This window comes from Trametes versicolor (assembly GCF_000271585.1).
Source record: "Trametes versicolor FP-101664 SS1 unplaced genomic scaffold TRAVEscaffold_10, whole genome shotgun sequence".
Taxonomy (NCBI): domain Eukaryota; kingdom Fungi; phylum Basidiomycota; class Agaricomycetes; order Polyporales; family Polyporaceae; genus Trametes; species Trametes versicolor.
Genome location: NW_007360330.1, coordinates 401,069 through 428,130, shown reverse-complemented (window position 1 = coordinate 428,130; position 27,062 = coordinate 401,069). Strand labels below are relative to the sequence as shown.

Sequence of the window (27,062 nt, the reverse complement as noted above, 5' to 3'; positions counted from 1 at the left end):
GGCACGGAAGCACTCACGGCGCTGGACTCTGCCGCAGTATTGCGATCGGTGTCCCTGGTGTGGCTTCCTCCGCGCGAGGCCACCCTGGCCACACTGCCTGTGATTAGATTCGCGCTGGCCACAGAGAGCGGCTTCGACGCCATCTCCAGCAACCGGACGCGGCGCTCTTCCCATGCTATCTGACTCGCGGCGTGATAGAACCTGGGGCCGCGCAATGTCGGGGAAAGTCGTGGCGCGGACCCGAGCCTAGCTTCCTGCGAAGACGCGGAGGGCCACACTGATTCTGCGCCTTGTCGATCGGTGTGCATACACGGTCTCCAGTTCGCGGAGCTGCTATTTGCGATCTGCGTCGTCCGGACGAGTTAGTGACTGCGAAGCGTGGATAGTCAATGAGCACTGACCTTGCCGATTGCTCTCGTCGTCCTACCTGGACCCTGCGCGGACCACGCGTAAGGGCACTGGCGAGGTTCGATCAGCCCGTTCTCGACGTTCGTGGCAGTCCAGCGTGGGCCCCCCGCTTTGCGAACAACCAGTAGAAACGGTGAAGGGGACGTACCGTACGTGTGGGGTGTGTCCGTTCGTGGAATGCAGGAGATCAGCTGGCGCGGCTGCCCCTGCTGGTCGTCGTCACGGCGTTGATGGCTGAGCCCTTCATCACCGTTTTGTCCATATTTTCTCATTCGTGCGGGGCGCGCGCATCGCTTGGACGTGGTCATGGTCGTGGTTGAAACACCGGATGGGGAAGCAGCAGGACGCAAAGTGCCCAGTCCTCCTCCGGGCGTCGGGCCGGTGACCATTCTCGGTTATTTGGCGCGCGCGAGCTATTCGAATTCGGTTGCAGATGATCTCTTTCTGGCACCACCACGACCGCGACAATACTTTTCACTCCGGACCCATTGGAGCCGCCATGTACCGCCCTGGGAGGTATATAAGACAGGCAGGCACTGCGAACTGTCGACCACACATCGACACCCCGCATCCTGACATAAGCTGAGCTCCCTTGGCGACTGTTCCAGTTTCACAATTTTTTGTGGCAACCGCACCTCTCCACAACACCCATCTTCCAACCTCTTTCGCGCTCTCCTCAAACCCTCATCTTTCACTCTCCCCGCCACCACACCTACCTCTCACCATGCATCTTGAGAACGTCAACGACGGTCGCGCGCTCGACGAGGTCTCTGACGCCGTCGACGAAGGTTCGTGCCACAATTCTATTCTCGTACACTCGGGGCGCTGCTCACGTCCGCCGCGCGTAGTCAACAAGCTCAAGGGCCAGGTCGCGCAGACGTGGACTGAAGCGTCCAAGTTTGACTCCGAGAAGGACAAGAACCAGTTCCGCAAGTACGAGGAGGCTTGCGACCGCGTCAAGAACTTCTACCGCGAGCAGCACGGTACGTCGGGCGCCCCGCCCCCCGCTTCCGTCCCGCCCGCTCAGATCTGAATCTCGGTCCTTCTCGCAGAGAAGCAAACCGTCGCATTCAATGTACGGGTGCGCGCGGAGTTCAAGCGCACGGTCCACGCCCGTATGGGTAAGCTCTTGCCTGCGCGATCGTCGCCGCCGTATCGGGCTAACCACGCCTGCAGGCATCTGGGAGGCGATAGAGAAGCTCAACACGCTCGTGGACGACTCCGACCCCGATGTGAGTCTCCGTCGCCGATCGTTTGCCGGAAGCGCAGCGGGCGCTGACATGTTCCTCTAGACCAGCCTCTCTCAGATCGAGCACCTGCTGCAGACCGCGGAGGCGATTCGCAGGGATGGGAAGCCCGAGTGGATGCAGGTCGCCGGCCTCGTCCACGACCTCGGCAAGCTCCTGTACTTCTTTGGCTCTGAGTGAGTGCTCTCGATGTGGCTGTTTGACAGACGCTGACCGTGCCGGCTTTGGTACTCAGGGGCCAATGGGACGTCGTCGGTGTACGTCAAGCTCATATCTAGACTCATAGTTCCTCGCTCACCGAGCTTATCTAGGACACATTCGTCGTCGGCTGCAAGTTCTCGGAGAAGATCATCTACCCCGACACGTTCACGAACAACCCAGACTCGCAGGACCCTGTCTACTCGACCGAGTTCGGTGTCTACTCGCCGCACTGCGGGCTCGAGAACGTCATGCTCTCTTGGGGTCACGACGAGGTACGCGCCTGGACTACTTCTACTTCTCACCCTCGCAAGCTCAAGCTCGAGTCTACCAGTACATGTACCACATCCTCAAGAAGCAGAGCTCACTGCCGGTCGACGCGCTCTACATGGTCCGCTACCATAGTTTCTACCCGTGGCACCGCGAGGGCGCGTACGCGCACCTCACGAACGCCGAGGACCAGCGCGCGCTCGAGGCCGTGCGCGCGTTCAACCCGTACGACCTGTACAGCAAGAGCGACGAACCCGTCAACGTCGAGAAGGTGAAGCCCTACTACCAGGGCCTCATCGCGAAGTACTTCCCCGACGTGATCGAGTGGTAAAAGGTTCCCTGGACCAGAGCTGCGCTCAACCCCCTGTAGTATATTGGATTGTTCCCATCGCCTGCTCTGCCGCCGCCGAAATACTTGTACCATAGTAGCGCTTTCCGGAGAACGTCCGCATCAACGCGCGGCATCGATACCCTTATATAATCCCTAATACATATGTTTCTTACGCTCATCCCTCACCTCGTATCTGCTGCGACGACACTTCGCCTTCGTTGTCGCTAGCTGCCCATACTTCAGTGTCAGTTCGTTCCTTGGGGTAATGCGGCGCTAACGGCCCGTATGTGACAGGCTAAACCATCCCGCCCCACCTGCGCTCCGCTTTCGGGCCGCTGAGTCTTAGGAGGTGACCTGCTCTCGGTTCACTCAGCGTAATGCAGGCAGGTAAGACTAGGTAAGCGAGCCAGCGAATGAGCGAATGAGCGAATGTTATGGCACTCGGTCCATACGAACTCCAATTTACAAATCCAGCCGAATAAACCGTTCATGGCAGGCTATCGTAACATGAGAGCTACGACGACTAGTGCTTTGGGACCAACTATTCGCTAATTGTGCATGTAATCTAGAGAGATGCTGAGCATGCGAGGAAAAAAATCCTAAGTCCCAGGTTGTTCCTCCGTCCATATAGAACAGGGGTATATCTCAACGCTTGTCGACGATCGGAACGCCGCCCGGCCCGCGAACCTTCTCAGATACCTAATTTGGACTGACACTCAGGATCAAGCGCCCATAAGTACTCAATGACTCTGCCAAAAATTACAATCGATTGAACACTGCTGTATACGCTCCGGAGCTTGTCCGTACTGATAAAATACTTGCTATCTGACTCGAAAACTGTTAATCTGCTGGGCGGCACTGTGGCGGCCCTACTTTCTCTTCGTCTCCCCCTCCTCCGTGTATATATCTCTCGTTCTCCCTCTGTACTGCTACCCCGCTCATCCGCTCAGACTCTCTACACATCCCACCAAAACTTGCGCCAAACCTGCCGCACTATGGCATCAACATCCGCGGAATCATCCACCGCCAACAAGCCCACGTTGGCGCCCTCGCCGTTCGCGGTGCCCACCGATCTGCCCGCCCTCCCAGAGGTCGCGGGCACGGACCCCACGCGATGCGTGCTCGACTCGTTCCGGATCGCGATCGCGAAGGTCGTCGCGGATGCACTGGAGCCGCTGACCGTCGAGCAGGTCTACCAGGGCGTGGACTACGGGAAGAAGGGGGAGGATTTCACCGTCGCGCTGCCGCGGTTCAAGCTCCCGGGCAAGATTGATGAGCTCGCGAAGAAAGTGATCGGAAAGGTACGTCTAGTCGATGCCGGGATGTGTGTTTCGTGTCCAAGAAGGCCGGGTCTGCCTAACGGTCGAGGAGAAGAGCACGATGGTGGGGGGAGCGCCTCCCCTTCGCCGAGAGATGGTGGGGGCCGCGGGCGCGTCGTGCGGCGGGCTCGCGATCGCGTTCTGGGTGCGCCAGAATACGGCCCAGAATATGCCACCCCTCTTTCCCGGCCATGTCGTTCACAATCCCCAGCTAGGCAGTACGCTGACATGCTCTAGTTCCAACCAGACGAATGGGTCGAGTCCGTCACGCACGACCGCGCCTTCCTCCACTTCCGCTGCCGAACGTCGACGCTCATGCGCCTCACGCTCGACCAAATCCACGCGCTCACCTACGACACCGCCTCAAAACAGCCCGAGTACGGCTCGAACTTCCTCGGGGAGGGCAAGCGCGTGATCATCGAGTACTCGTCGCCGAACATCGCGAAATCCTTCCACGTCGGCCATTTGCGGAGCACGATCATCGGCGCGTTCCTCGCGAACTTGTATAAGGCGTGCGGCTGGGAGGTCATCTCCATGAACTACCTCGGCGACTGGGGCACCCAGGTGCGTCCAGCCGAACTGCCCCCCATGCTAACGTGCCGCTAACGCATCCTCCCTAGTTCGGCCTCATCGCCGTCGGGTTCGAAAAGTACGGGTCGCAAGAAGCGCTCGAAAAGGACGCGATCCAGCACCTGTTCGAAGTCTACGTGAAGATCAGCGCCGCGGCGGAGGCGGACCCGACGATCCGCGACGAGGCCGCGGCGTGGTTCCGGCGGATGGAGGACGGGGACGAGGAGGCGCTGAAGAACTGGCGCGTGTGGCGCAAGCTCTCCGTGGGCAAGTACGCGGAGGAGTACGCGCGCCTGAACGTGCACTTTGACGTGTACACGGGCGAGAGCGAGGTCCCGCAGGCGGCGATGGACGCGGCGCTGGGCCGCCTGCGCGAGCTTGCGCTCATCGAGGAGGATAATGGCGCGCTGCGTGTGAACCTCGAGAAGCACAAGCTCGGGAAGGCCGTCGTCCGGAAGCGGGGTACGTCCTGCGCGCATCTCTGTTTCTGTTTACTGGTGTGCTGACTGTGGTACGAAACAGACGGAACGTCGATCTACCTGACGCGCGACATCGGCGGCGCGGTGAACCGCTACGACCAGTACAAGTTCGACAAGATGATCTACGTGATCTCCGCGCAGCAGGACATGCACGTCGCGCAGTTCTTCAAGGTGCTCGAGCTGATGGGGTACGAGTGGGCGAAGAGCCTCGAGCACGTGAACTACGGGCTCGTGCTGGGCATGAGCACGCGCCGCGGCACGGTCGTGTTCCTCGACCAGATCATCCGCGAGGCGTCGACGGTGATGCACGACCAGATGCGGAAGAACGAGGAGAAGTACAACGCGGTCGAGAACCCCGAGTTCGTCGCGACCGAGATCGGGATTACTGGCGTCAAGATCCAGGACATGGCTGCCAAGCGGTGAGCGTCGGTTGTTTTTCACGCTGGGCGCCATATATTCATGTGTGGTGTTTAGGATCAACAACTACAGCTTCAACTGGGAGCGCATGCTCTCGTTCGAGGGCGACACCGGGCCGTATTTGCAGTACGCGCACGTCCGCCTCTCGTCGATCGAGCGCAAGAACCCGGAGCTGCTGCCGCTCCCCGCGCCCTCGCAGCTGCACACGGACCTGCTCGTCGAGTCGCAGACGCGCGAGATCGTGTTCCTGCTGGGCTCGTACCCGGACGTGGTGAAGACGGCGCTGAAGACGCACGAGCCGAGCGGGATCGTGACGTTCGCGTTCCGGCTGTCGCACGGGATCTCGAGCGCGTGGGAGACGGTGATCGTGAAGGGCGAGCAGGACAAGGAGAAGGCGAAGGCGCGGATGGCGCTGTACCTCGCGGCGCGCGACGTGCTTGGGGCGGCGCTCCGGCTGCTCAGCATCAAGCCCCTCGAGCGCATGTAGAGGGGTAGAGGGGCTCGGTGGAAGAAAACATAGATGTACTCTTAATGCATTTTCTTGCTCATCTGGACCGCTCAAACAGACGTTGTCCTCCACTGGCATATGGTGGTGAGACATGGGCAGGTACCAATGGCCCCAGGCCTCCAGCCTGAGATCCCCTTGCAAGGCCCAGGGGTCGAGCGCAGGTATGTACAGGTATTTCCATCGTTTACAAAGGGTGAGTAATGGACTAGTAACTGTACTATATCCCAGCATACTAGCTCAATACACGCAGGTAAGTACCGCCAAGCAACGAGCCTAGACCTTGCTCTTTACACGTATACCCCAACATACTACAACGTCAGTTCATCGCCTTATGACGTTGGCTGCCAAGTATGTAGTGGGGCCTGTCCATGACCGCGGTCCATCGACGCGATGACGCGGGCGCCTCGCGATGACGCTGCGACGTGTCTACCAAACGCCATGACGTCACCGCGGCTGCCCCCAACGTCCGTCTCGCGCGACTAGATCCGGCTCTCCTCCATATATATAAGGCGCCTCGTTTGAGTCGTCTCTCTTCACCAAAGCCTTTACGACTTCTACCACCCACCCAACCACCCTCACACCCCCCACCCAACTTCTCTACTATCACCATGACCGGCGAGCCCAAGTACGTAGCCTTGTCGATTCCCAGTACCGAGCAGCATGCTGACGCGCACGGCCTGACTGTAGCAAGACCTCTGGCCAGTACCACTCCGTTAAGGGCAACGTCGTCGAGACCATCGGCAACCTGACCGGCGCGACGTCCTGGACCAACTCCGGCAAGCAGGAGCACGCCGAGGGCGAGACCGAGTACAAGGCCGCCCAGGCCCAGGGCTACGCAGAGGGCACCATTGACCGTGTCGGCGGCAAGAAGGACGCCGTTGTTGGTGCCCTCACTGGCGACCGCACGCAGGAGGCCTCAGGTATGCACCGCTTCTCGGAGGTCGTTCCTAGAACCCTTGCTGATTTACCTTGTGTTACAGGCAACCTCCGCCAAGACAAGGGCGAGGCGCAGCAGGAGCTGAACAAGAACGCTTAAGCATTCGACGCTTTCTTTCTTGGGGGTCTTGTACGATACAGCCGTGTAATTTGCAAACATAATGTATCATAACCAACCAACTGCAACATATCTCTTCCGTTGTGCCTCCACGCATCTTCTTGTGTGGCATTCAAGCTCAGCCGTAAGATGTTCACCCGCATGTCAACGCGCTCGAGTGTGTTGTGACTTTGAGCTTGTGTTCGCAGTCGTGAGGTTGACCAACCCTAGGCCTTTCGACCAAGACCATCGGGTTGTAGGTGGACCTTGCATCACCGTACCGCCTGTGTCATTCTGCGATCGCAGGTAAAGGTGCAAATATTGTTCGCGCTTCGCCGGCGAAGGGAGTCGCATTCGACGCATCCGCCTGTCAGTCTGTGTAAGAAAGAGTATACAGCCAGCACAAGCCCTGTACTCACTGTCCGCAGCCCATGTCCTTCTCCCCTAGTTTCTTCGACGTGTACGGTCGACCTATGGCCTAGCACCGTCTCAAGGTCGGTTCGGATGGCGAGGAGCTTCAGTTACACAAACTTCTGCGCTTCGACAATCTCTTGTGTCTACGATGGATGATTTCGAGTGAGTGTTTCCAAGTTCCTACATGCGCGCCCTGCTTGTTTGGCGTAGGGGACGGCAATACCAGAACGGCCAACAACGCACGCGCCGCAAAGCCGTCGCCTCGCATCTTGCATCTCGCGCAGGACGCATGCATACATGGACCCGACTAACGTCGGTGGTGGACCCGATGCCGGCAGCGTCCCGGAGCTAGTCCAGAGAGGCAAGTGTGCAGCACGCTTCTCGTCCACCCTGACAAGCGGATCATTCACGTCACCTGTGGTCGTTGTGGGTCCTCGTATCAGCACCGCCGTAGACGGGCTCCACACGCCCGCGGGCCTCACATGCTCGCGGGTGGCGGCGGTCGAGCGGGCGTAAGGCGGGAACGTAACATCCGTGTCGATGTCATTGCAGAAGCGCATCAATTATAACTTAGAAATCCAAACATAGCGGAGACATAGCGGGGACGCAGCGGGGTGTGCTCTACAGCTCGGCGGTGTCGCGCTTGATCTCCTCCTTGGCCTCCTCGACGGCCTCCTCGACCTTCGCGACGACCGGGCGGAACGCGCCGAGGATGTTCGCCTTGACCTTGATCTCGTCGAGCTTGCCCGGGGCGAGCGTGCGCTTCTGCAGGATCGTCGCAAGACTGCACGCCACACAACCCTACGTCAGCAACCGAAACCGTGAACACCGTATCCTGAAGGACGCACCGGGTCGACTCCTTCTCGAGGTACTCCTCGCTGCCGTTGACGACCTTCTCCATCACGCGGATGTAGTGCTTCGCGCCGTCGCCGAGGGTGGCCGCGAGCGTGCTCGCCTCCTTGAGGAGCGTCTGGCGCGCCGCGGCGGACTCCTCGAAGAACTTGGACGCGAGCGCGTCAAGTTGCTCGAGGCGGCCGACCTTGTCGTCGAGGAGCCCGCCGAGGGCGCGGTGGGTGCCGCACTTCTCGTTGAGGTACTCGACGAACGCCTCCTCGGTGCGCGGGCCGTCGTAGTCAACGGGGTCCTCTGCGCGAGAGTCAGTAAGACGGATTTGAAAGGTGTTGCGAGGGCGCGGTGCGTACCCTTGTTGCCCTTCGGGTAGAAGATGATGGTGGGGAAGCTGCTGATCTCGTACTTCTCAGCTAAGGCCCGGTTCTTCTTGTCGTCCGCGTCGACGTTGGCGATAATGCACTGCGGGGAACTTCAATACCAACAGAATACAACGATGATGAAACGTGGCATACGTTAGGCTCGCTCGCAAAGTCCTTAGCGACCTCCTCGTAGATAGGCTTCAGACGCTTGCAGTGACCGCACCAAGGGGCCGTAAACGCGACGATGGCGTCCTTCTCGGGGTTCTACGGGGAGTGTTAGTTGATACCTCAGAAAACATCAACGCTCCACATACCAGGGCGACTTCCTCGAACGTGTGTGCGTCGAGGATCTGGTATGCCGGCGGCGGTGGGGGCTTAATGCTCGACTTCACGCCTGACTGAGCGGTAACGCTAGGAATATTGTCCGTCAGTCATACGTTCCCAAGACAAGGTTCCGCGAGAACAAGTCGGTCAGGACATATATATGGTTTCATCTCTGAGTGTCAGAAACCTTAACCAAATAAACATCATCTCGTAGGATGGATGGGGTGAATCGAGAGCGAGACTCAAATCTCGGGACATGTTTGGGACGTAGAGGAGGGTGGTGGTGTGAGACGCGAACATGGAAAGGGACTCACAAGTTGGCCAGAGCGTCGAGATCACGACCACCGTCGTACTTTTGGGGCTCGCCGCCATCGGCACCGAACCACTTGAGTGCTGGAGACACGCAACCGTGTTAAGTGAAATGCTCTCCGTAATAGAGATACGAATCACGTACTGGGGAAGCCGGTCACGCCGTACTTCTGGCCTAATGGCTTTCCCGCACCGTCCGCGTCAACCTTGGCAATGATGACCTTGTCCTTCGAGTTCGCGAAGGCGTCCGCAAGTTGCTCGTATGTGGGTGCAAGGTTCTGAGAAACGTCAATGTGAGCAATGCGTGTTTAGAGGCCAACAAATTCCCCAGGGTTCGTCCACGCTGTCCTGGAATGCGCCATAGTCCCTCGTCCATAGAGCATGCTTCAGGCATCGGGGAGTGAAGGGCATTTCCATGGATACTCCGGAGGGTGGGAATGGCACATTCCAGGACAGCGCAGCTCGAAGTGCTAAGAGTCCGTATGTTGAGATGGCACAGTACCTTGCAGTGTCCACACCATGGCGCAAAGCTGTATACATTGTCAGTTTGTGCGTTTATCGCGCTACTGCCACCGCAGGGACATACAACTCGACCAAAGCAGGCTTGCCCTTCCCGATGTGCTCATCGAAGTTGTCCGGGGTAAGCTCGAGCACGTTCGACGCGAACGCACTGCCGACCGAGAGCACCGTCGCAAACAGCGCGAATGAGAACCGCATGGTGGTGGTAGTGGAGAGAGGGAGGTGGGGAGCCGAGCGCGGCGGCTCGAGCCTTTGTCAGAGCGCGTCTGAGAACGCGCCGACGTGGAGGGTCCTGGGATGCTTAGGTAAGCGTCTCCGCGCAGCGGTGTGTGCCCGCATATGGCAATTCTCGTGGTTCAGGTTGCCCCGACGGTTCTCACCGTCGCGACCGGGAGCGACGCTCGCCCGCCTAAATTCTCACAGGTCCTGGACACGCTGTATATGTCAGATATCTTACTCAATGGGGTGTTTCAGAGGTTTATGAAACTCACTCACACGGATGAGACCTACTCACATTGTAACGACTGCCGTGTTGGTGGTCGAAATTCCGAGTCAGTTCCAAGTACGGTTTCAGGCTTTCGACGCTAGCAAAGCGGTCAGTAGATCGCATGCGGGAGGATTCATGCCTCACCTTCACACCGCAATTTCTGACTATGTCACCGAGACGCATTCGTCCTGCGAAGAGGCTGACGCGCTCGACGAGGACGAGCGGCGCAGGCACTGAGCAACCACAACGCCGAGCTGCTCGGGCGCAACAGCCCAACGCAAAACAGTGGCACCACGTACGTCAACAGCATTTGGGGCAATCTTCACGACACTAGTCCTCATGGTAAGATTACCCCCTCGTACGTATGGGGCTCTCGAACATGATCATGATGTTGGGTCTGTCAAATGTTGCAGCTCCTGGAGGCGTAGAAAAATGGCAAACCCAAATGAGCATGTGGTATGCTACGTGGCTTTGTAAAGTCAATGCATTGCTGTAGAGACTACCTGAGATCCGGGTGGAACCTGAGGGTCTTCCGACACGGAGGTGTTGGCCGCACCTTCGTACCTATGAGATCTACTACAGTGAAGTCGTATAAAGATGGGAACATATATGAGGAATTCGACGGACGCACCCTCGTGTATACCACGCAGCTCTCGCGTGGAGTGACGTCATGGACTCTCCTTCCAGCTGCGTGTGCTGCCTACTCCCCAGTAATCACGGCCCTATAACAGCTCCGACGAGTGCCATCGACTCCAATGAAGGTGTCACAGGCTAGCGCATCTACTATAATCCAGACAATGAGTCAGGGTCGCCTCCCTGCAGCCACTTCCTCATGACCGTGCCCGTCGCATCGCGGTGGAAGTCATTACCGGCAGGAAACCACCAGCGGTTGGGATCGTCCCGGCCATCGAGCACACCTCCCTTCACATCTTCGCGCTATATTCTCGCGGTAAGGCGTTGGCTGAATGCGTCGGAGTATAGCAGGACTCATACGCAGTCCATATATCTTTTTGAGGCGGACAATGAGCACTCGTACGAATCACGATCATCTCGGACGTCGGTGGCCGTGCCAATGTGAAGCGCAGGTGTGTGCTGATTGAAGCCGGTGACTGTGCAACGGTCCATATGGCCATCCAACAGGATACGAAGCATCCGCATGCGCCTCTGCGAAGGTTCGTCCCACCGGAGCTACCTTCTAGCGAAGCACGCTGACACTATCCGCGTTCGCCGAGGGTCGAGGCGAGCAGCAGCACCGCTTCGCCCCCCACTCTATGAGCGGCGAAGCACCGCGGGGCCCGCAGAACGCGCCGCCAAATGTCGCCGACACGACAAGGTTCCGACACGCGCAGCAGAGTTCGGGCCTGGCGCGCGCCATATAGCGAGCGCATGCTCCCCGAGCTCCACGACACGTCAAGAATCAGTCATGAAGGCTTCTCATTTGAGTAGAAGCGCACCGCAAGGGGCGGCACGTAGCGCACTATTGCCCCCGGCGGGGTGACAGCTTCGTGCCGCCCTTTGGAAGTACCAATCCGGGCGTGCAGACGCGCGCACTCCCGACATTGTTCACCTGATTTGGGAGTGCGGCACCGAGGATTTCGACGCTTTGGGTGATCGAGGGAACGTCGGAGAGGGGGGAGACGCTGCTCCCGACATCGAAGCTAAAGGTGTGCCTTCATCAGTGATACACAGGGCGGACAGTTCACCTGAATCTGACGACGCTCACCGCGAGAACAGCCTGGGCTGTACATTCAGCTGTTGGCCCTGCACACGAGGCGCATTTGCATCGAGAAGCATGACCGAGCGCCGCAACATGGCGGCGGCGGCGGGGACGGCAAGGTTGCTGAAGAGAACTTAGTGCCCAATATGGTGTACCCATTGCCATTCTGGTTCATAGCGTCGAGTCACAGCATCTGAAAGCATTCCCCCTGCGAAAGAGAACGCGATTTGAAGACTCCGAAGCTCGGCGACATTGCTCGCGCCAAATGTATCACCTAATACACGCAAACACGAGGCAAACCTTGCAATCCTGGTACGGTTCGTGATTAACGGTTCTTGCGGCGCATCTCCGACCCCAGAGTCTCTTTCCGAGCTTGCTGACTGTCCGACGGAAAGCCGTACTGCCAGCAGGCAACCTTCCAGGGTTCCGTGGCAGTTGCTATGACTCCAGCGGAGCCAGCTGGCGCACCATACGTAGCTCGTGGTACCGATCGCCATGATAGCGTCGAGCTCGCACCGCCATGCGTCGGGTTCCACTGAGCTAGTACCTCTGCAAAAACTATCCACGATCGCATGCAACACTCCTAGCGTAGCGCGAGTGCCATGGAAACCATCCACAATAGCTGTAACGCTCCTCGCGCGCTGCTAACTGCATTGGCAGGGACGAGCGGGTGCTCAGGCGTTCGGGATCGTGGCGCCGATCGACCTCAGCCCCCGCTTCCCCTTTGGGCGAAGACAATAAGAACACGCACCCGCGACCGATCACGCAGTTCTCGCGTCGGCCCCTGCGTCGAGGCTCCCCCAGCGCGTGAACGGCCGAGGTCGCATTGACGTGGGCGCCCGCGTAGGAGCAAATTGGCCTCGAGTTTGCGAAGCGGCGGGGCGGAGTGGTGATTCGTGAATCTATCAACGGATGCGGGGCGAGAGCCAAGTTCGCTGCGCCGCCATCTTCTGAGCGGACACACTGTCATCCTGAGCTGTACATCAAGTAGGCACAGTGGCGTTTTCTGCTCACGTATAGCATACGGCTCTCATGGCCGCTGAAGAGAGTTCACATAGGATTCATCTTGGGATGCGGCCGAGGGAATCCAGGGTCATAGCCGTACGGGTTGGATGTCCAGTTGCGGCCCCGTGATGAAGTCTAGATTTTAAGTTCAAGAGTGAGCATGCGAGAGCATTCATTTCGGGTCGTATCGGGCAAACACGCTAACCTTTCCGCTGCGAGGGGCCGCGGTGCACATATGATTTTGGGAGGAGCAGAACCGGCAGAAGAAGGGGCGCCGACATCTCCTGGAGACGGAACCTGAAGAGGACCGAGCCGTCCAATGAAACAGCGCAGAAGGCGTCGCGGAAGCATTCAATTCTCGTCCGGGGTACTCGACCTATACTCGCCCTAGGTTCAGCGGCCAGCGTGATGCAGAGGAGTTCCGCTCCCGATGGATGTTTTAGTCAGGGCGAACCTTGCGGTAACAGAGCGGTGGGGCGCCCCTTGTGCCCGCCGCGGAGATCATATCTGTGCGCCCGGTCACTTCCCAGATTACCCAGGCGGGCGCAAATACGCCCGACCCAGACATATCGCACCCATCAGATTCAAAGAACAGTGGAGAGATGGCAGAGACGCCGCACGTTCGTCCAGACCCGGGCGCATCGCCTGGCCCGCGCCACCCGGTTCAGAAGAGCTTCGTGCGATGCTCGAGCGTATGATGCGCCAGGCGGAGTGGAAAATACGGGGGTGCATATCCTGATTCGTGATTTGGAGAACCGCCCCGAGTCCCTTCGCGGGCGAAATCGTCGTCATCCCCTTCCGCGCACGCAGAGCTCGGGCCAGGAGCCCAGGCCTGGGCGTGGCAACAAGCGGACGATCAAGATCACGCTCGCTCACAAGATCGTGGAAGGCGTACCTCAGGCGGTCTTCGTGGAGCACACTGGCATGTGCCGCCGTTCCCCCTTCGCGAGAATGGAAGGCCCGGCTTCACCGTCGACTGCAGTATGCTCGCGCAGAGCCCGACCATGCCCTTCTCGAGATTGGATGGCGTTCGATTGGGCTGTGGGCGCGGGGGACGCTGCGTAAAGGCCCCGCACGTTCTGCGGGAACGCTGGGCGGGCGGGCATGGGAGCGGGCACGCCGACAAGTGCCCGTGCAGTCCCGCGCCGGGCGGATGGTAGCTCGAGGCTGACGGCGAGGAAATGGGGTTCCTGGTGCGCTCCTGCGCGATTGGGCGGCGGCCAGGGCGTGAACCCTGCTCACCTGTGTAATTTACTATACCTACAGACGCCTGGGCGGCTGCAGAACGCGGGCGTCTGGATCTGGAAAGGCGAGAAGGCTGGCGCGGTCGATGCCATCAGGAACGAAACATGTGTTACGAGCCCACGGCGGAGGTGGCCGCCTCCCATCGCTGCTTCGCTGAGCGCCGCGCTGGGCGCTCTGCGCTGCCCATCGCCCTCTCTTCTCCGACCCGGAACGAGGGTGCTGACCAACTAGCGCAGCGGTGTGGAATCTGGAAGTGCGGGTGCAGACGACGGCGGCGCAGCGAGCCGTCTAAGGCGAACCGTAATTTCAGTCGTCGTTTTCAGGGAAGCAGAAAAAATGAAAGACGTGCACACCACGTTGCGCCCACGCGAGGCAGCCCGCTTTCTGCAAAGGACTCTTAATGCTCGGCATTGCACACCTCACGGCGGACGCATGTCTCGTCGAGGCCGTCGCGAGACCTCGGCCGGGCTCATTGAGGGGGAGGACGAGAGGAGGGTGCCTGGGATTTGCAGCAAAACGGGGCACGCCGTCATCTGATGCCTCCACGTGAGGAGATAAGATGGGCTCGTCTCCCCCGCTGGGGACATCGTGGCCCGCAGGAGAGGACGTTAGAACACCGGAAGGCGGGCCTGGGAACACGAAAGAATATCCCGCTGTGCGCGCCCGGCAGCGCGAGCACACCCGCGCGAAGGGGGCTAGAAGGCCTTGACGTCAAGCGCTGCGGGGCACGAGATATATGACATTCTGCCCGTGCCCGGTACGTAAACGATACATACATATTGCCTTCGCTGCTAATTTGGCTTCAGGACACTAAGGGACTGGGAAGGGAGGGGGCATGGTGTACAGAAAATAACGTACCGACGCAGGAGCGCGCGGCGGGGCCCGTGCGGACACCAGCCGCTCGGGGTCGGGGGCATAACGGGCATACGTAACATGGTCGTACAGCGGAGAGTGCATATCGTACAAGCCGGACGCCACGAAATGAAACGAGACAGGGTATGCGAGGTGGAGGACATGGACGGCGAAGGGCTCTATCTCCGTCCTGCGCTCCCACCGCATGTCGTATAGACAGAGGCGCGGACGATCGTCGTGTATTGCGCCACAAGAAAGAGCCAGGAGGCGGAACGCGCGGTGAGTTGAATCACCGGGAGTCGGAGACGGGAGCGGGAGCGAGAGCGAGGTGATAACATAGAAAGACGGCATAGAGCGGAAAAACCGGAGACCAAAAAGGGACGCTGAACGGGCACTAGAGAGGGAAGAGACGCGTGCGGGCGAGGCGCCGCGCACATTCTATCGAACGAGAGGTGACAGGACTGACCGTGCTGCGAGACGGCTGCAGTGGTGGGGATTGGATGGACAATTAGAAATCGCCCTGGGGACAGTACCCGGCGGCGAAATCGTAGCCAAAAGACGCATCCGCGGGCCAAGCGTAGGGCGATGGTGCGGGACCGACCACGCCCACCCCGAACGGCGCGTTCCAGTTCCCGATTCCGAAAGCGGCGCAAGTAGCGGCGTCAAAGGCCTTCTCCATGACGCTGGGAGAACCGGGTTCCTCGACGTAATCGAAACCTTTGGGGATAGCGGACATGATGGGGGATGCTTGATATGGCAGGGGACTCCCAGCCCAGCCTTCGAGCGAGGAGTACGAGGAGGGGGACGGCGCTGCGTACGCCTCCCCCATCATGTCCGAGATGCTGTTCGGACTGCCGGCGTCGGAGTCGCAGTGCCAACCATACGCAGAGGGTGTCACGACAGGGGAGAGCGCAGGCGTGTCCATGCCGTCCATGTCGAATTCGATGGCCGGGAGAGGAGGGCTCACGCACGCGCTTCCGGCGACATTGCACGCGTATACCTACACAGTCAAGGGGGTAAACGCCACAAAAAATAAGCGAGCGAGAAAACGTGTGATCGTGACGCACTCACGTCGTGAACTCCGATGGCTCCGTCAGCACTCCGCGGGGGCGCGAGCGGGTATGCAGCGTTTGCAGACACGCTGTCCCCGGCAGCCTGCCCTGGGCGTTCACGTGGCGCGCCGGTGGGACGGCTGGCGCACAGCGTGTCGCCGCGCGGGTCTGCGAAGCTGCCAAAACTGCTCGCGCGAGCAAAGTATGGGGCACCCCCACAGACGGACTCACGGCGTTGCGCGGCGATCTGCTGCATGTCCGGGCTAGGCGCGCGCGCACGCGGGGCTGGGGCGGAGGAAGATCGCTTGAACATCGAGGTGAGCGGGACTTTGAAACGGCCGTCGGCGGAGGAGCGAAGCACCGCGCCCTTGGAGGCAGGGCTCTCCCCAACGAACGCGTTGGGGTCCGCGTCGGCATTCTGCATCGTGTCCGCGACGTGCACTTTGACGTCCTCGCGCGCGCCGCCGACACGCATGGCCTTCGGCACTGGCACGGCGGGCACGCCCTCTGCTTCCTCCTTGGGCTTGCGGCCACGGTCTTCGTCGCAGTCGTACTGCTCGATCGCGGCCGCTAGGTCCGTGCCGGTCTTCCCCGCTACGAGCAAATCGGCGATCTTGGCGCACCTCTTCTCGCGGCTCCGCTCCTCCTTCTCGGACTGCCCCCTCCCCTTCCGATTGCTCCTCTTGCGCGGTCCGTCCTTCACCTTCGCGAGCGCGTTCGCCGCAGGCTTGAACCGCCAGTCCGGGTACTTCTTGCGGTGCTCAGCGAGCGCGGTGACGGCCTTCGCTTCCCACACCATGCGCTCCTCGCGCGGCAGGGCCTTCCAGCACTTGCCTGCAATAAAAAACGCGTCAGACACGCGGAAGCCGCGCGGTGACGGCGCCTGGCGCACCTATGATCTTGGAGAGCGCGCTGTGATTGCCCTCGATCGCCCCCGGGATGTGCTGGGCGCGGATGAAGGACGAGCGGAAGAGGATGAAGGCGTTCGGGGGGCGCGGGATGTAGGACGCGTCGCGCTTCTTGGCGTGCGAGGGACGTGCGGGTCCGAGCATGGGCGAGCCCGGAGGCGACATTATGCCCATCTGCGGGGCGTTTGGCTCGGCGCAGGGCTCGTACGCCGTGGTTTCGTTGTTCCATATTCCATGGTGTGTTTCAGTCGTGAACGTGAAGGTCATCGGGGGGAGGGGGTTGTCCACGAGCGGCGGCATGCCGTCTGCAGAGACAGTGAGCCCCCGGTTACTACGGCGCGTGTACGGGCCCGAAAAGGAAAGGCGTGCTCACCATCGTCGTCGGCGTCGTTGAAGGCCACATCGGGGTCGTACATGATGAACGGCATACTGAGCAGCAGGAGCGGCCGGTATACGCGAGCGGAGACAGAGCAGGAGAGCAGGATGAGGTCCGAGACAAAGAGGCGAGCCGCTAAGCAGGATCTGAACAAGGGATCAGTCGGACCTAGAGCGTCGAAACCCAGATATTCTATGCCTTTATTCCGCTCTGGGCAGGTGCGAATTCCCGCTTGCGTGCCGGGTCCAGTACATATCTCGAGTTCCCGTGCGCAGCGGTGCGTGGCGTTCACTTCCTCGGTCAGATGGGGACGGGCGCACACACCGCCTCTGAGGAACTGCCTTCCGCGAACGGCAGCCGCACGCTTCCAGCCGAGTCAGTGCCCATGACGAGCCGCGAAGCACCGAAGCACACGCCCGCACGCAGGAATATCGTACAGCCAGGCTTCACGGCCGTCCAGACAGGCCAGAGGATGTCCGCGCATCGATGGCGCGACCCTGCGCGCCCCTCGCAAATGAACGGCCACCACCTGGGTCGTTCCCTCATGACCGAACCACCCGCGGCGTACGCCAACCCTATCTTCTCCCATCACCCGGGCGGCCACACATCCGGTGCGGGAAAAGGACACACTCACCTGCTCGCTCGGCTTGCGCATGCGATGCGCACAGCCAAACCCGGAGTATCGATACGGAGTGCGCGAGAGCGTCGTCTGACAGAGCTCCGCTCCGCGCGTCCGCCGCCGATTCAGACTCGCCGCGGGGGTATCACAGAGATCGCGGATATTCTATCGCTCAGGTTCTGCCATAGAAGTCGTGTCTGCAAGCCTCGAGGTCGTGGAGTATTCGACAGAAAGCCGACCACCGTCCTCCAGCGCACACCGAGCAGTCGACGCTGTGCGCCCGGACCCCGAATCCGCCGTCGGACCACGGTCCGATGCCCCCGTCCTGTAGCATTTCGTGCTCGTATTCTCAGCTATCACCTGCTTTTGCTAAGCAGGATACTCCACAGAAAACTTCGCAACATCACCCCCATTCATGTGTCTCAAAGTGTGCGACAGCGATCGCGCGAGACGAACGAACATACGGAGGTATCCGGGGGGATGTCCTTTCAAGCGCCCATACTCTATCTGTGATTTCGGACAAAGTTGTGTGAGCAACTCCGACGACCTTGGTTCGGCCACTGGCTTTCCTCTTCTCGGGATGACTCTTGTTCACGAGTTGCTGGGGATAGCTGTATGACTCGATATGCTCCCTGAATATACAGGTAGGTCTATTCCGCCCAGAACATATTCATAACGGTATGTTTAATCACGCCGCGCCAAATTCCTAAAACTTCACCGGTCTTCCAGATGTCGTGTGCTGCACTCGCCGTCTCCAGGAACAGGCGGAGAAGATCTCGGCTTCTCCTCGCGACGTTGCCTCGAGGAAGCTCCGCATCCGGAGTCCAGAGGAGACGCGACAATGTTCACGCACGGATGCAGACATATTGCTCCGGCTACTTCTCCCTGTCCAAGCCTGTCCACCGCCTGATTTACCTCCGCTCCGCCGCCATCTATCTCAGGGCCCCGTCGGGGATCTATGCTGCTAAACCTGCTGCGTCCATCCATCGTGGGCGGCCATCTTAAGCCACATTGCGCCTATCCTGTCGCCTCTGTCAAAGGTCGGGCCGGAGGGCGAGGACGCGCTCGAACCACACTCGGGGCCGTCTGATTGATTTTGAGCGTACACATGGTCTCTCTCCGCACCGCATTCGACAGCGCACGCCGGCCGGTAAGTTCATCGTGCCATGCTCTCGACAGTTTTCCTCGGGTATGCGACAGCACGCTGTAGTCAGCGGATGAGGGTGTACGGCATCCAACCCGCACGCGTTTCTCGCTGTCGGGATATGACCAGCCAAGATCCGATAGCAAGGGGCACTCGCTGACCGTCAGGTGCTCTTGGATAGCTGTATGTCCTGACGCGCAGGAGGTGGGTATCCTCGCCTGCACCTCACGGCAAGCGCAGATCCCCTAGCAGCCCGCGAAAGAGGCCGGAGCGTTGAAACACTCCGCTTGTATCCAGGACATCCCGGGATTCAAGACCAGCGATGCTCCAGCGCGGACGGGCTTGAGCCACGATCTCCGTGCATTCCGTATATTGTACGTACAACCGCCCCGCACGCCAGACTGCGCGCTGACTATTCCTGGTGACCTAAGGGACAACGTAAGGACGCAGCGTCCCGACGTATCGTGGAACTGCACTATCCTTCCGTCCGACGGAGGCATCGGACCCATCAGCGGAGGTGCGGTATCGTCGACGTCCGCCAGCGCCCATGGCGCCCGCCGCGCGCTGTCGGCTACCAACGTCGAGCGCACGTCGTCGGACTTGGACGTGCTTTGCCCCGGATGATAGCAGGACCATATGCAGTCGCCGAGGAAGACCGGACCGCACCCCGACCGCGTCATGTGTCCCTGGGCTGCAGACTTCGGGAAGCGCACGCAGCTGCACGAGCGTACTTCGGGGGGCTCGTGCCACCGCCTGCGGGGAATTCTCCTCGGCTTCACTCACACGAAGGTTTCCTCGCGTTCTCACTGTGCGGCTTCGACTTCGGCCGACGCCACAGCAGCAGCCCGATGTCGTCTGCGCCTTCACCTATCCCCAACAAGCGCAACCCGGGTGGCTCGGCGCGGCGCGCGTGGTGGAGACAGTACGCCCATCCCCAGTGGCGGCATGTCGAGAAACTGCGGGACGGGCTCGAGGCTCTTGTGGCGGCAGCAGCTATGCTCCCTTCGTGCCCGCCCGCTTCTTCTGGGGAATGCTGGTGATCCGGAAATGAAGTTCGAACGCGGGCTTCCCTATGTCTCGGTACTGCTGCCGCAACCTAATCCTCGAGCTCGACGTCGGCGGACCTGGAAGGCATGTGGCTCGCGAGCTTCGTCGAGTGGTGTACTCAACGCCCGGTATCCTGGCGCTATACATCGCTGGTTCGAGCTTCAGTGACGCCTTCTATGGCCGCATAATGCACTCACTTGACGTCTCGTCTCCGAGGACCCTTGCTGGTGGCTCCGTGCTCCGCTCCCGGCGCGTCCACTTCCTGCTCATGTACCACCGGCACAGGGTGCAGACAATCGACACAGTTTGGATTGCAGGACAGGAAACAGGAAAGCATGGCAGAATACAGCAGGTGAGATGACCAGAAAGCAGAGACGACGGACCGATCCAAAACCGGAAGCACAAACTAACATCCCGAGCGGGACACACCCTTCCACCCCGGGCGTGCGCCAACGCTATGGCGGCGGGCCCACGAACATCATGAAGCCGTCCCCGTCCGGCGCAGGCTCGAACCCGCGGAAACAAAAGTTGTCCCCGAGGTAGTCCACCCTGCGCGCGCCATCGTCCGGCGGACACACCCTCCCGCCCACCGGCAGCGTGCACCTCCTTACATACGCGTCGCGCACCATGTGCTTGCGCTCGTCGCTCAGCGCCTGCCACTCCTCCACGGACAGGCGCTCCTCGAAGTTCGCGACGAGCGCGTCGAGCACGTCGCGCACCTGCACGGGCAGCGCCGCGTGGTGCGCGAGCACCGTGAACGGCCACCAGAACCACGGCTGCGCGTCGCCCGCGAGCGCGGTCACGCGCAGGCGCGGCACGCCCGGGTACGTCGCCGGCTGCGCGCCGTTCGGCCCGTCGACGCGCAGCGCGTCGCGCCGCCCCGTGCGGTACAGCGCGTCGCGCACGTGCACCTCCGCGTCCGCCGCGCGCAGGCGCAGGTCGAAGTGCAGCGGGGGCGTCCCGATCGCGCGGTGTGTGAACCACGGGTTGAGTTGGAGTTCTCCGGGGAGCGGGCTGAAGGTCGCTTGGGGGGTCGGCCAGAGGTCTGGGCGTGGGGGCAGGGAGGGGTGCGAGACGCGCGGGACCCAGTTCTCGGGGTGGGCCTCCGCGCCGCCGGGTTCGCGGATGGTGGCGAGCATCGCGTCCACCTCTGGCGGGCTGAGTTCGCGCTGGTTCTCGAGGAGGGGCGCTGTGGGCGCACGGGCGCATGGTCAGTGCTCGATGGACGCGCGATCTGTGAGTATGGTACACACTTGCGTTGTTCACTCTAATCGCCCATGGCCAGTTAATGTACGGGCGCGCCCAATAACCATACGCCCTCCATTCCGCAGGTGCGACTTCGCGTCTATAATCCAAATGGCGCTCTTCGGTATGTTTCTCGGCGTCATCGACCTCAGAGTCCACAACTCGGCTTCTCCCTAAATGCGTCAGGATAATAATAAAGGTCAGAATTACGTCAACTCGCCGATCCCGCCTCACACGCAACGAGAGAGGTGACGAGAAGAAAGGCAAACGGCTACCCACTGCTGAACAGGCTCATCGGGCGAAAGCACGCCAGCCACGACTGCCGCCGCACGCCTCGTTCTCCGTCCAGGCCGAGCGTATCATCCCCAGGCGCGCGCCGCGTTCTCTGCGAGTGCTTCCGCCGGCCGCTCCCCGTGCTCCGTGCGCTTCTCGTCGACGTCGAAGCCGACGATGGCTCGTCTTCCGCCGGGATGCGCTCGTGCTCGGCGTCCCGCGCTGGGATGACGGGCGAGGGCACCCACGAGCGGCGCAGATCGACGTTGTGCGCCGGCCGCGTCTGGTTCACGGGCCACGGCGGCATCCCGTCGCCTCCTGCCATTGCGTGTTGATGTGATCCCGATGTGGTGGCGATACCTAATTATGGGACTATGGGGCGTGTGCGGACAGAGCTGTAGCGGTCGTGGCGATTCAAGACAGGATGGGGGGCAGGCGGAGGCTCGAGGAGGGGCTGCAGCGCATTGCGGTGGCGCGTGCAGGCGAGGGTGCGTTCGCGGCCCCGGGGGTCACTAGTTTCCTGTTATATCGGCACTATCAGCACGGCTCGCGACCTCGCGCAGTACATGTGTACAGTGGGTGGGAATCGCCGCGTGTTTGGCGGAGACGCTCTTGTGCCCGATTTGGGGTGCGTGGTTGGGCCGTCGCGCCGCCTTGTCCGTCGCTTGCGCGCTGCACAAGCACGCTCCGCAACAACACAACGAGTAATACTCGACCAAAGTGGGGGCGTGTTTGGCACGGTAGGAGGCGGGTGTGTCCAGGTGTGGCTGGGGGGACGAGTCCACAAGTGCGTAGGCGAGGCGCACGTGACCGTGGCGCGTTTCATTTAGGGGCGCGACGCGTGTTCCGCGCGTGTCGCTGTGCAGACGCGCACGGGCGGCTCGCCACTTCCTTCTGCGCCAGCACCAACGAGGTTCGCTCGCCCGGACCATGTACGTCAAGAAAGCGTTGCATATGTCAAGAAAAATCATAAGCTCTGCTGCAGTCGTACGACGCTCCAGGAAAAGTATGTACACTGACTGGCATGGCCGCCACCGGACACATTCCGTCAATCTTCTGCCTTCACAGGTAGCAGTGTCGCCAACGCATCCGACCGCTCTACGTCCTCGATCTTCGCCTCAAGCTCCTCCTCCTTTGCACCCTTCCTCTCCCGGAGCCACGTCTTCAGCACGCACGGTGCGCCCTTCCCGCCGCCTGCACCTTTGCATCCTTTGCACCGGCGGCCGTGCCCGACCATCAGCACATGCAGGCCGTACTTCAGGTCGTCGGGAATTGTGAGGTCGAGGTGTGCCTGTGCCGTCACCCTGTCCGCCTTCTGCGGGACCCAGCCCAGGAGGCGTGATAGCCGGAAGACGTGCGTGTCGACGGGGAACGAGGAGCGGCCCAGGCAGAACAGCAGCACGCACGACGCGGTCTTCGGGCCCACGCCGTCGTACGACACCAGCTCCTGCATGGCCGCCTCGTCCGAGGCTGGGGCCCCACCCGCCGCCTTGCCCTTGCCCTTCACGTCCGCGCCCGCGAGGTGCTGCAGGGAGTACGCGCCGTGCCGCCTGTGCACCTCCGCGAGGATCTTCTGGATGACGCCCGCCTTCTTGTTCGCGAGTCCCCCGGTCTTGATCGCCTCCACCACGTCCGCCGTCTTCGCGTCTGCGATCGCGGCGAAGTTGTTGCGCCCGAACGCGGCGTCCAGCCCGCGCTTGGCGGCCATGGAGTTGCGTGACGAAGTGTTCTGGCTGAGGATGGTGCCGATGAGCGACTCGAGCACGTTCGGCACGCTGCCGCAGGTGCGCGCGGAGTCGTTCGCCTCGGACGGCACGCGGGGGCGCTTCGCGAGGTCGGGGTGGGTTGCTGACAGCAGGGCGTGCACTTCTGCGGCCTCCGTGGGCGTGGGGTGCGGATAATCGGGGAACGGCGAGGCGACTGAGTGCGAGGCTAGAAGCTTTAGCTTTTTGGCTTTGTTGGGGGACGAAGCTGAGGGTTCCGCTGTACTGTCGCCGAGCGAAGGCGTTGGGGAGCGTGGACGCTTGATTCTCGGGGCCATTTTGATTCGAGACAGGATGCTACGGGCTTTCCAAGCGGTGGGTAGTGTTGTGAGACCTCAGACTAGCTATAGACTCGTTTTGCAGACAGTCCGAACGGTGGGAGCAAGCAGAACCGCAGCGGAGCTGGCGGCTGCCTCAGCAGAGCGCTTGGAGAGTCGCCCCTGAATACACACGTGGCATTTGCTTCCGCCTACCCTATTTGGCAATGCCCTGCCACCGACCGCAATAGACGCCTGTGTCAATCTCCGATCGCTCGCTCGCACGACGTCACTGCGCGCACAGGCGCCTAAATGCAACTGCTACTCATCCGTGTGCGTCGATCTCCCGTTGCTGCAGGACGCGCGTTCCCCCAAGTACCATGCCTCCTCCTGCCCACATCTGCAGCCAGACGAGTATCCGATCATGGCATGACATGTCGTAGCCTGTGCAATTTTTTTGATCTCTTTTCTTGGTATGTATGGAACAGAGGCCACATGGCCAGCCTCAAGGCGTACAGGTTCGAGCAGCGTGCGGCCACCCACGACGATCTACACGGCCTTCGGACGACACGCCTACGTACGCCCCTGCGCCTTCTCCCCGCGTACCCGCTCCAGGAAGCCCCCAACGTCTGTTACGCCGGAGATATGTCAACTCGCTACGTCCGTCGTCATCCTCCTGCTTCCCTTACGTAGGCGCTTCACCCCTTCGGAAATTGGGAATGCTCGGATGTTCGGGCTCGGGGGGCCTGAATCTACGCGCGATCGCGTCCCGTGCTCAGGTGCGTGTCCGCGAGCACATGCACGCAGCTGTGGCTAATGCGCACGCTGGATAGCCTCCTCCGGGAGATGAACGTTCGCCTCGGCTAACCTGATAACTTGGACGTCCGCTCCGCCCCGCAGATGTCCGGATCCGCTCGCGGCGACGTGGGTGTGGTCCGTCCTGCAAAGACCAGGTAACACATGGCCGCCGCGCCGACAGGAACGCTTCACGAATATCCCATGCGCAGCGCTGCGGCAACGCTGAAGCCTAATACCGCACCTCGCGACGTACAGTAGGCCTTCCGGATATATCTGCCGTGCTGGAGCGTCATGCGCAGCGCCACGGATTGAAGCGGAAATACGCTGAACATGCTCGATGGAGGAGCTCCCTTCAACTGACCCTTTCGGCACACATTTCGATCGCGCTACGAGACGACGGAAAGGAAGTAGGATCGATTGCGGCCTGCTTTAGCAAGACTCCCCGCTTCCCCGGGTCACTCAGCAATCACTGTTCAAGCCAAGCGTCCGTGTGCCCTTGCGCAACATACCGATCGCGCAAATGGCCACGATAATCGTCGATCACGATCCCCCATCGCCGCCTCTGCTCGTCGCAGGCGCATATGATTCTTCCCCATGATTCCCCATGCAGCCACCAGCACACGGTGCCCTCGGAGGCGATGCACCGCCCGTCGCGCCCTATCTGGTCACGGAAGCATTTTGCGCCGCCGCCCGCCTCGAGGCTGCTGCCCGCTGCTCCGCGCCCGAGCCTCCGCACGCCGCACGCCATCATAACCGTATGTAGGTAACGGCAACGTTTTTGCACAGCTGCACAGGGCGAACGAGCACTCATCTCATGCCGCCTCCGCAGCCCCTTGAAATTGCCCGTATACGGAACGGAACGACGTGCCGTGCTCCCAGGATCAGGCAGGCTTGCGAAACGCCCCTGTGATATGCCCAAGAGGAGCTGCCCCCCGTATCGCGTGTGAGGAGGCGGCGCAGAGACGGATGGTGAGACATGTCAGGACACGGATCGGATGGCAGGATATGTGCCGCCGCGGCGTCCGACGACGGATTCCCCCCCTCCAGCTCAGGAGTCCGAGTCCCGTTACGCGTAGGGGCATCGGCACTATCGCGTTCACCATCACCTCCAAAGCGAGTTAACCTGCTAACGCGGCGGGGACCTCGCTCGTCGGCGCGGCGTCAGCTGATGCCCGCCGCGCGATGCGATACGGGATATTAGATAGCTGCGATGCTTAAACGACCCGCGTCCGTCGTGCTCTCGCGCAGAGGAGGGGCAACGTGCGCGCGGTGGCGCGTGGCGCGCCGACGCGGGGTGCGCGCAGAAATCCGCGAGGCACTAGCGGCGTTGCTAGGTGGATGTTCGGGACGGAGGCTGATAGCCCATCTGCTGCTCCGAGCTCCGTCTGCCCTGCGCCCATGCGACCCGGGTAGCAGGCACAGGAGGAAACACACGTATGTTTCGCGACACAGCCCAGCTGTACGCGCGCGGAGTGTTGCGCGTGCAGGCGACCTCGGGGTGCGGGCACGCAGAGCGCAGTCAGGTGCATGTTCGTGGGACGGCTCGAGAAGGACGGAATGACGCAGGGGCTTCTCCGGAGGCGTTTGAGTGCGAGCTGAGTTCCTGCCTGCGGCGCAAGGTTGGACGTTTGCACACCACGTACATCCGCCGCACCGTATACAGTACGCTACACAGATAGACGTGGAGGAGATCCGGGTTCCCGAGTGCGCTGCGTCGAGCCATACACGGCGCGGACGATCCGACGGCAGGGCGGTGCGCAGGGAGTCTCCATCCGGCATGCTCAATGCTGCCATATCCGTGCCGAATCGCCATCCCGGCGTGGCAGGATGGATGAGCAGTGGCAGTCCCGCCCGCCTGAGTGTGAATTGAACCTTCGCGTGCGTCCGCGCGCCTGCGCGTCCCTTCGTCTCTCCGTATCGGGCGAACAAACGGTATGCCGCATCGCGGGGACTCAGACGCGGCCGGTCATCCATGATCCTGCTGCAATCGTAGCGCCATCCTGGCGTCCGCGCGCTGATCCGGGGCCGCAGGCGACAGCGAGTGCCCGCGCGCTGCCCTCCCGCATGGCGCTGCGCGAGATGGTCCGGGATAGCAGCGGACAGCAAGGCCTATTTCCGCTCAGGCCCGGGCCTCCGGGGCGGGAGGGGTCACGCGCGGTCTTGTGCGCGGGGTGGTGGCACTGGCCCCGGCGTCGAGGGGCGTGGGTTGCCGGCGGGGGCACAGGGGCGGGGGCGACACCGCCGCGGAACCAGATGCGGAAGGGGGCGGGGGGTGGTCTTGTCGCGAGAGAGGCCGGGGCGTTGCAGCGTCGATCTGCAACACGATCGAGACAAGAGCGCGCGGGCCCCCTACTGAGCGCACTCTCCGGTCTCTCAGCCACCTCCTGCCATATCCGACGCTCCCCCGGCGTCCCCTGCCGTGGCGCTCCCCGGGGACGGCCCTGCTATATCCGGGAAGCGGCCTGCTTCTGGCACACGAGTACTCACGGGCGGCATGCGCGAAAATCCCAAACCCTGATCAATATTTCCCTGGGGGGGTGAGTGAGTGAGATAATCCGATATCCCCTCGAGCGGCCACGCGATGAGTCAATCAGAACCTGCCCGCTGCCCATATTGCGCCCCGCTTACAGCCGTTTACGAAAGCGGGCGACACGAGGTGTTCGGGACGGGCAGCTGGAGGTAAAACCGTGCACGGCCCCGCCACGCGCTGCCCGCGC

The 27,062-nt window shown here is 61.3% G+C and overlaps 7 protein-coding genes across 7 annotated transcripts; 3 read left to right on the top strand and 4 right to left on the bottom strand.

The window, feature by feature from the left end:
* Positions 1 to 1,110: 1,110 nt before the first annotated feature.
* TRAVEDRAFT_60210 (myo-inositol oxygenase) lies at positions 1,111 to 2,632 on the top strand. The gene is made up of 8 exons (XM_008043959.1): positions 1,111 to 1,196; positions 1,257 to 1,391; positions 1,461 to 1,529; positions 1,585 to 1,640; positions 1,701 to 1,831; positions 1,891 to 1,912; positions 1,967 to 2,128; positions 2,188 to 2,632. Exons 1-8 carry the CDS (start codon positions 1,133 to 1,135, stop codon positions 2,452 to 2,454), a joined length of 906 nt encoding a protein of 301 aa, XP_008042150.1. The 5' UTR covers positions 1,111 to 1,132; the 3' UTR covers positions 2,455 to 2,632.
* A 731-nt stretch (positions 2,633 to 3,363) lies between these two features.
* On the top strand, positions 3,364 to 5,814 carry TRAVEDRAFT_152999 (arginyl-tRNA synthetase). Its single transcript, XM_008043958.1, has 5 exons — positions 3,364 to 3,755; positions 4,011 to 4,337; positions 4,394 to 4,805; positions 4,866 to 5,241; positions 5,297 to 5,814. The coding sequence occupies exons 1-5, from the start codon at positions 3,450 to 3,452 to the stop codon at positions 5,724 to 5,726; spliced, it is 1,851 nt and encodes a 616-aa protein (XP_008042149.1). The 5' UTR covers positions 3,364 to 3,449; the 3' UTR covers positions 5,727 to 5,814.
* A 497-nt stretch (positions 5,815 to 6,311) lies between these two features.
* On the top strand, positions 6,312 to 6,889 carry TRAVEDRAFT_152995 (uncharacterized protein). The gene is made up of 3 exons (XM_008043957.1): positions 6,312 to 6,372; positions 6,435 to 6,667; positions 6,728 to 6,889. Exons 1-3 carry the CDS (start codon positions 6,356 to 6,358, stop codon positions 6,781 to 6,783), a joined length of 306 nt encoding a protein of 101 aa, XP_008042148.1. The 5' UTR covers positions 6,312 to 6,355; the 3' UTR covers positions 6,784 to 6,889.
* Positions 6,890 to 7,711: 822 nt separating this feature from the next.
* TRAVEDRAFT_152993 (protein disulfide isomerase) lies at positions 7,712 to 9,801 on the bottom strand. Its single transcript, XM_008043956.1, has 9 exons — positions 9,625 to 9,801; positions 9,541 to 9,568; positions 9,184 to 9,316; positions 9,044 to 9,122; positions 8,720 to 8,816; positions 8,559 to 8,669; positions 8,397 to 8,505; positions 8,043 to 8,340; positions 7,712 to 7,978 (listed from the first exon to the last, which is right to left on the bottom strand). Exons 1-9 carry the CDS (start codon positions 9,753 to 9,755, stop codon positions 7,816 to 7,818), a joined length of 1,149 nt encoding a protein of 382 aa, XP_008042147.1. The 5' UTR covers positions 9,756 to 9,801; the 3' UTR covers positions 7,712 to 7,815.
* Positions 9,802 to 14,846: 5,045 nt separating this feature from the next.
* On the bottom strand, positions 14,847 to 16,989 carry TRAVEDRAFT_152988 (uncharacterized protein; the record flags this gene model as incomplete). Its single annotated transcript, XM_008043955.1, has 3 exons — positions 14,847 to 15,863; positions 15,935 to 16,749; positions 16,808 to 16,989. Coding segments are annotated over 3 exons (1,489 nt in total), but the record flags the coding sequence as incomplete, so codon positions are not given.
* Positions 16,990 to 20,282: 3,293 nt separating this feature from the next.
* On the bottom strand, positions 20,283 to 22,007 carry TRAVEDRAFT_152987 (uncharacterized protein). Its single transcript, XM_008043954.1, has 3 exons — positions 21,534 to 22,007; positions 21,263 to 21,427; positions 20,283 to 21,198 (listed from the first exon to the last, which is right to left on the bottom strand). The coding sequence occupies exons 1-3, from the start codon at positions 21,850 to 21,852 to the stop codon at positions 20,465 to 20,467; spliced, it is 1,218 nt and encodes a 405-aa protein (XP_008042145.1). The 5' UTR covers positions 21,853 to 22,007; the 3' UTR covers positions 20,283 to 20,464.
* A 568-nt stretch (positions 22,008 to 22,575) lies between these two features.
* Positions 22,576 to 23,568, bottom strand: TRAVEDRAFT_60204 (DNA glycosylase; the record flags this gene model as incomplete). The annotated part of the gene is made up of 2 exons (XM_008043953.1): positions 22,576 to 23,447; positions 23,517 to 23,568. 2 exons carry the CDS (start codon positions 23,566 to 23,568, stop codon positions 22,576 to 22,578), a joined length of 924 nt encoding a protein of 307 aa, XP_008042144.1.
* Positions 23,569 to 27,062: the final 3,494 nt, after the last annotated feature.

Coding starts and splice junctions, on each gene's coding strand:
- TRAVEDRAFT_152993 (XM_008043956.1), bottom strand. CDS start 9,755: ATGCGGTTCTCATTCGCGCTGTTTGCGACGGTGCTCTCGGTCGGCAGT. Junction 9,569..9,624: donor AAGCCTGCTTTGGTCGAGTT/GTATGTCCCTGC, acceptor CAATGTATACAG/CTTTGCGCCATGGTGTGGAC. Junction 8,670..8,719: donor CGTTCGAGGAAGTCGCCCTG/GTATGTGGAGCG, acceptor CACTCCCCGTAG/AACCCCGAGAAGGACGCCAT.
- TRAVEDRAFT_152987 (XM_008043954.1), bottom strand. CDS start 21,852: ATGGCAGGAGGCGACGGGATGCCGCCGTGGCCCGTGAACCAGACGCGG. Junction 21,428..21,533: donor CCCGATGAGCCTGTTCAGCA/GTGGGTAGCCGT, acceptor TGACGCATTTAG/GGAGAAGCCGAGTTGTGGAC. Junction 21,199..21,262: donor GATTAGAGTGAACAACGCAA/GTGTGTACCATA, acceptor GTGCGCCCACAG/CGCCCCTCCTCGAGAACCAG.
- TRAVEDRAFT_152995 (XM_008043957.1), top strand. Junction 6,668..6,727: donor CCGCACGCAGGAGGCCTCAG/GTATGCACCGCT, acceptor CTTGTGTTACAG/GCAACCTCCGCCAAGACAAG.
- TRAVEDRAFT_152999 (XM_008043958.1), top strand. CDS start 3,450: ATGGCATCAACATCCGCGGAATCATCCACCGCCAACAAGCCCACGTTG. Junction 3,756..4,010: donor CGAAGAAAGTGATCGGAAAG/GTACGTCTAGTC, acceptor GACATGCTCTAG/TTCCAACCAGACGAATGGGT. Junction 5,242..5,296: donor CAGGACATGGCTGCCAAGCG/GTGAGCGTCGGT, acceptor TGTGGTGTTTAG/GATCAACAACTACAGCTTCA.
- TRAVEDRAFT_60210 (XM_008043959.1), top strand. CDS start 1,133: ATGCATCTTGAGAACGTCAACGACGGTCGCGCGCTCGACGAGGTCTCT. Junction 1,392..1,460: donor CTTCTACCGCGAGCAGCACG/GTACGTCGGGCG, acceptor TCCTTCTCGCAG/AGAAGCAAACCGTCGCATTC. Junction 1,832..1,890: donor CTGTACTTCTTTGGCTCTGA/GTGAGTGCTCTC, acceptor TTTGGTACTCAG/GGGCCAATGGGACGTCGTCG.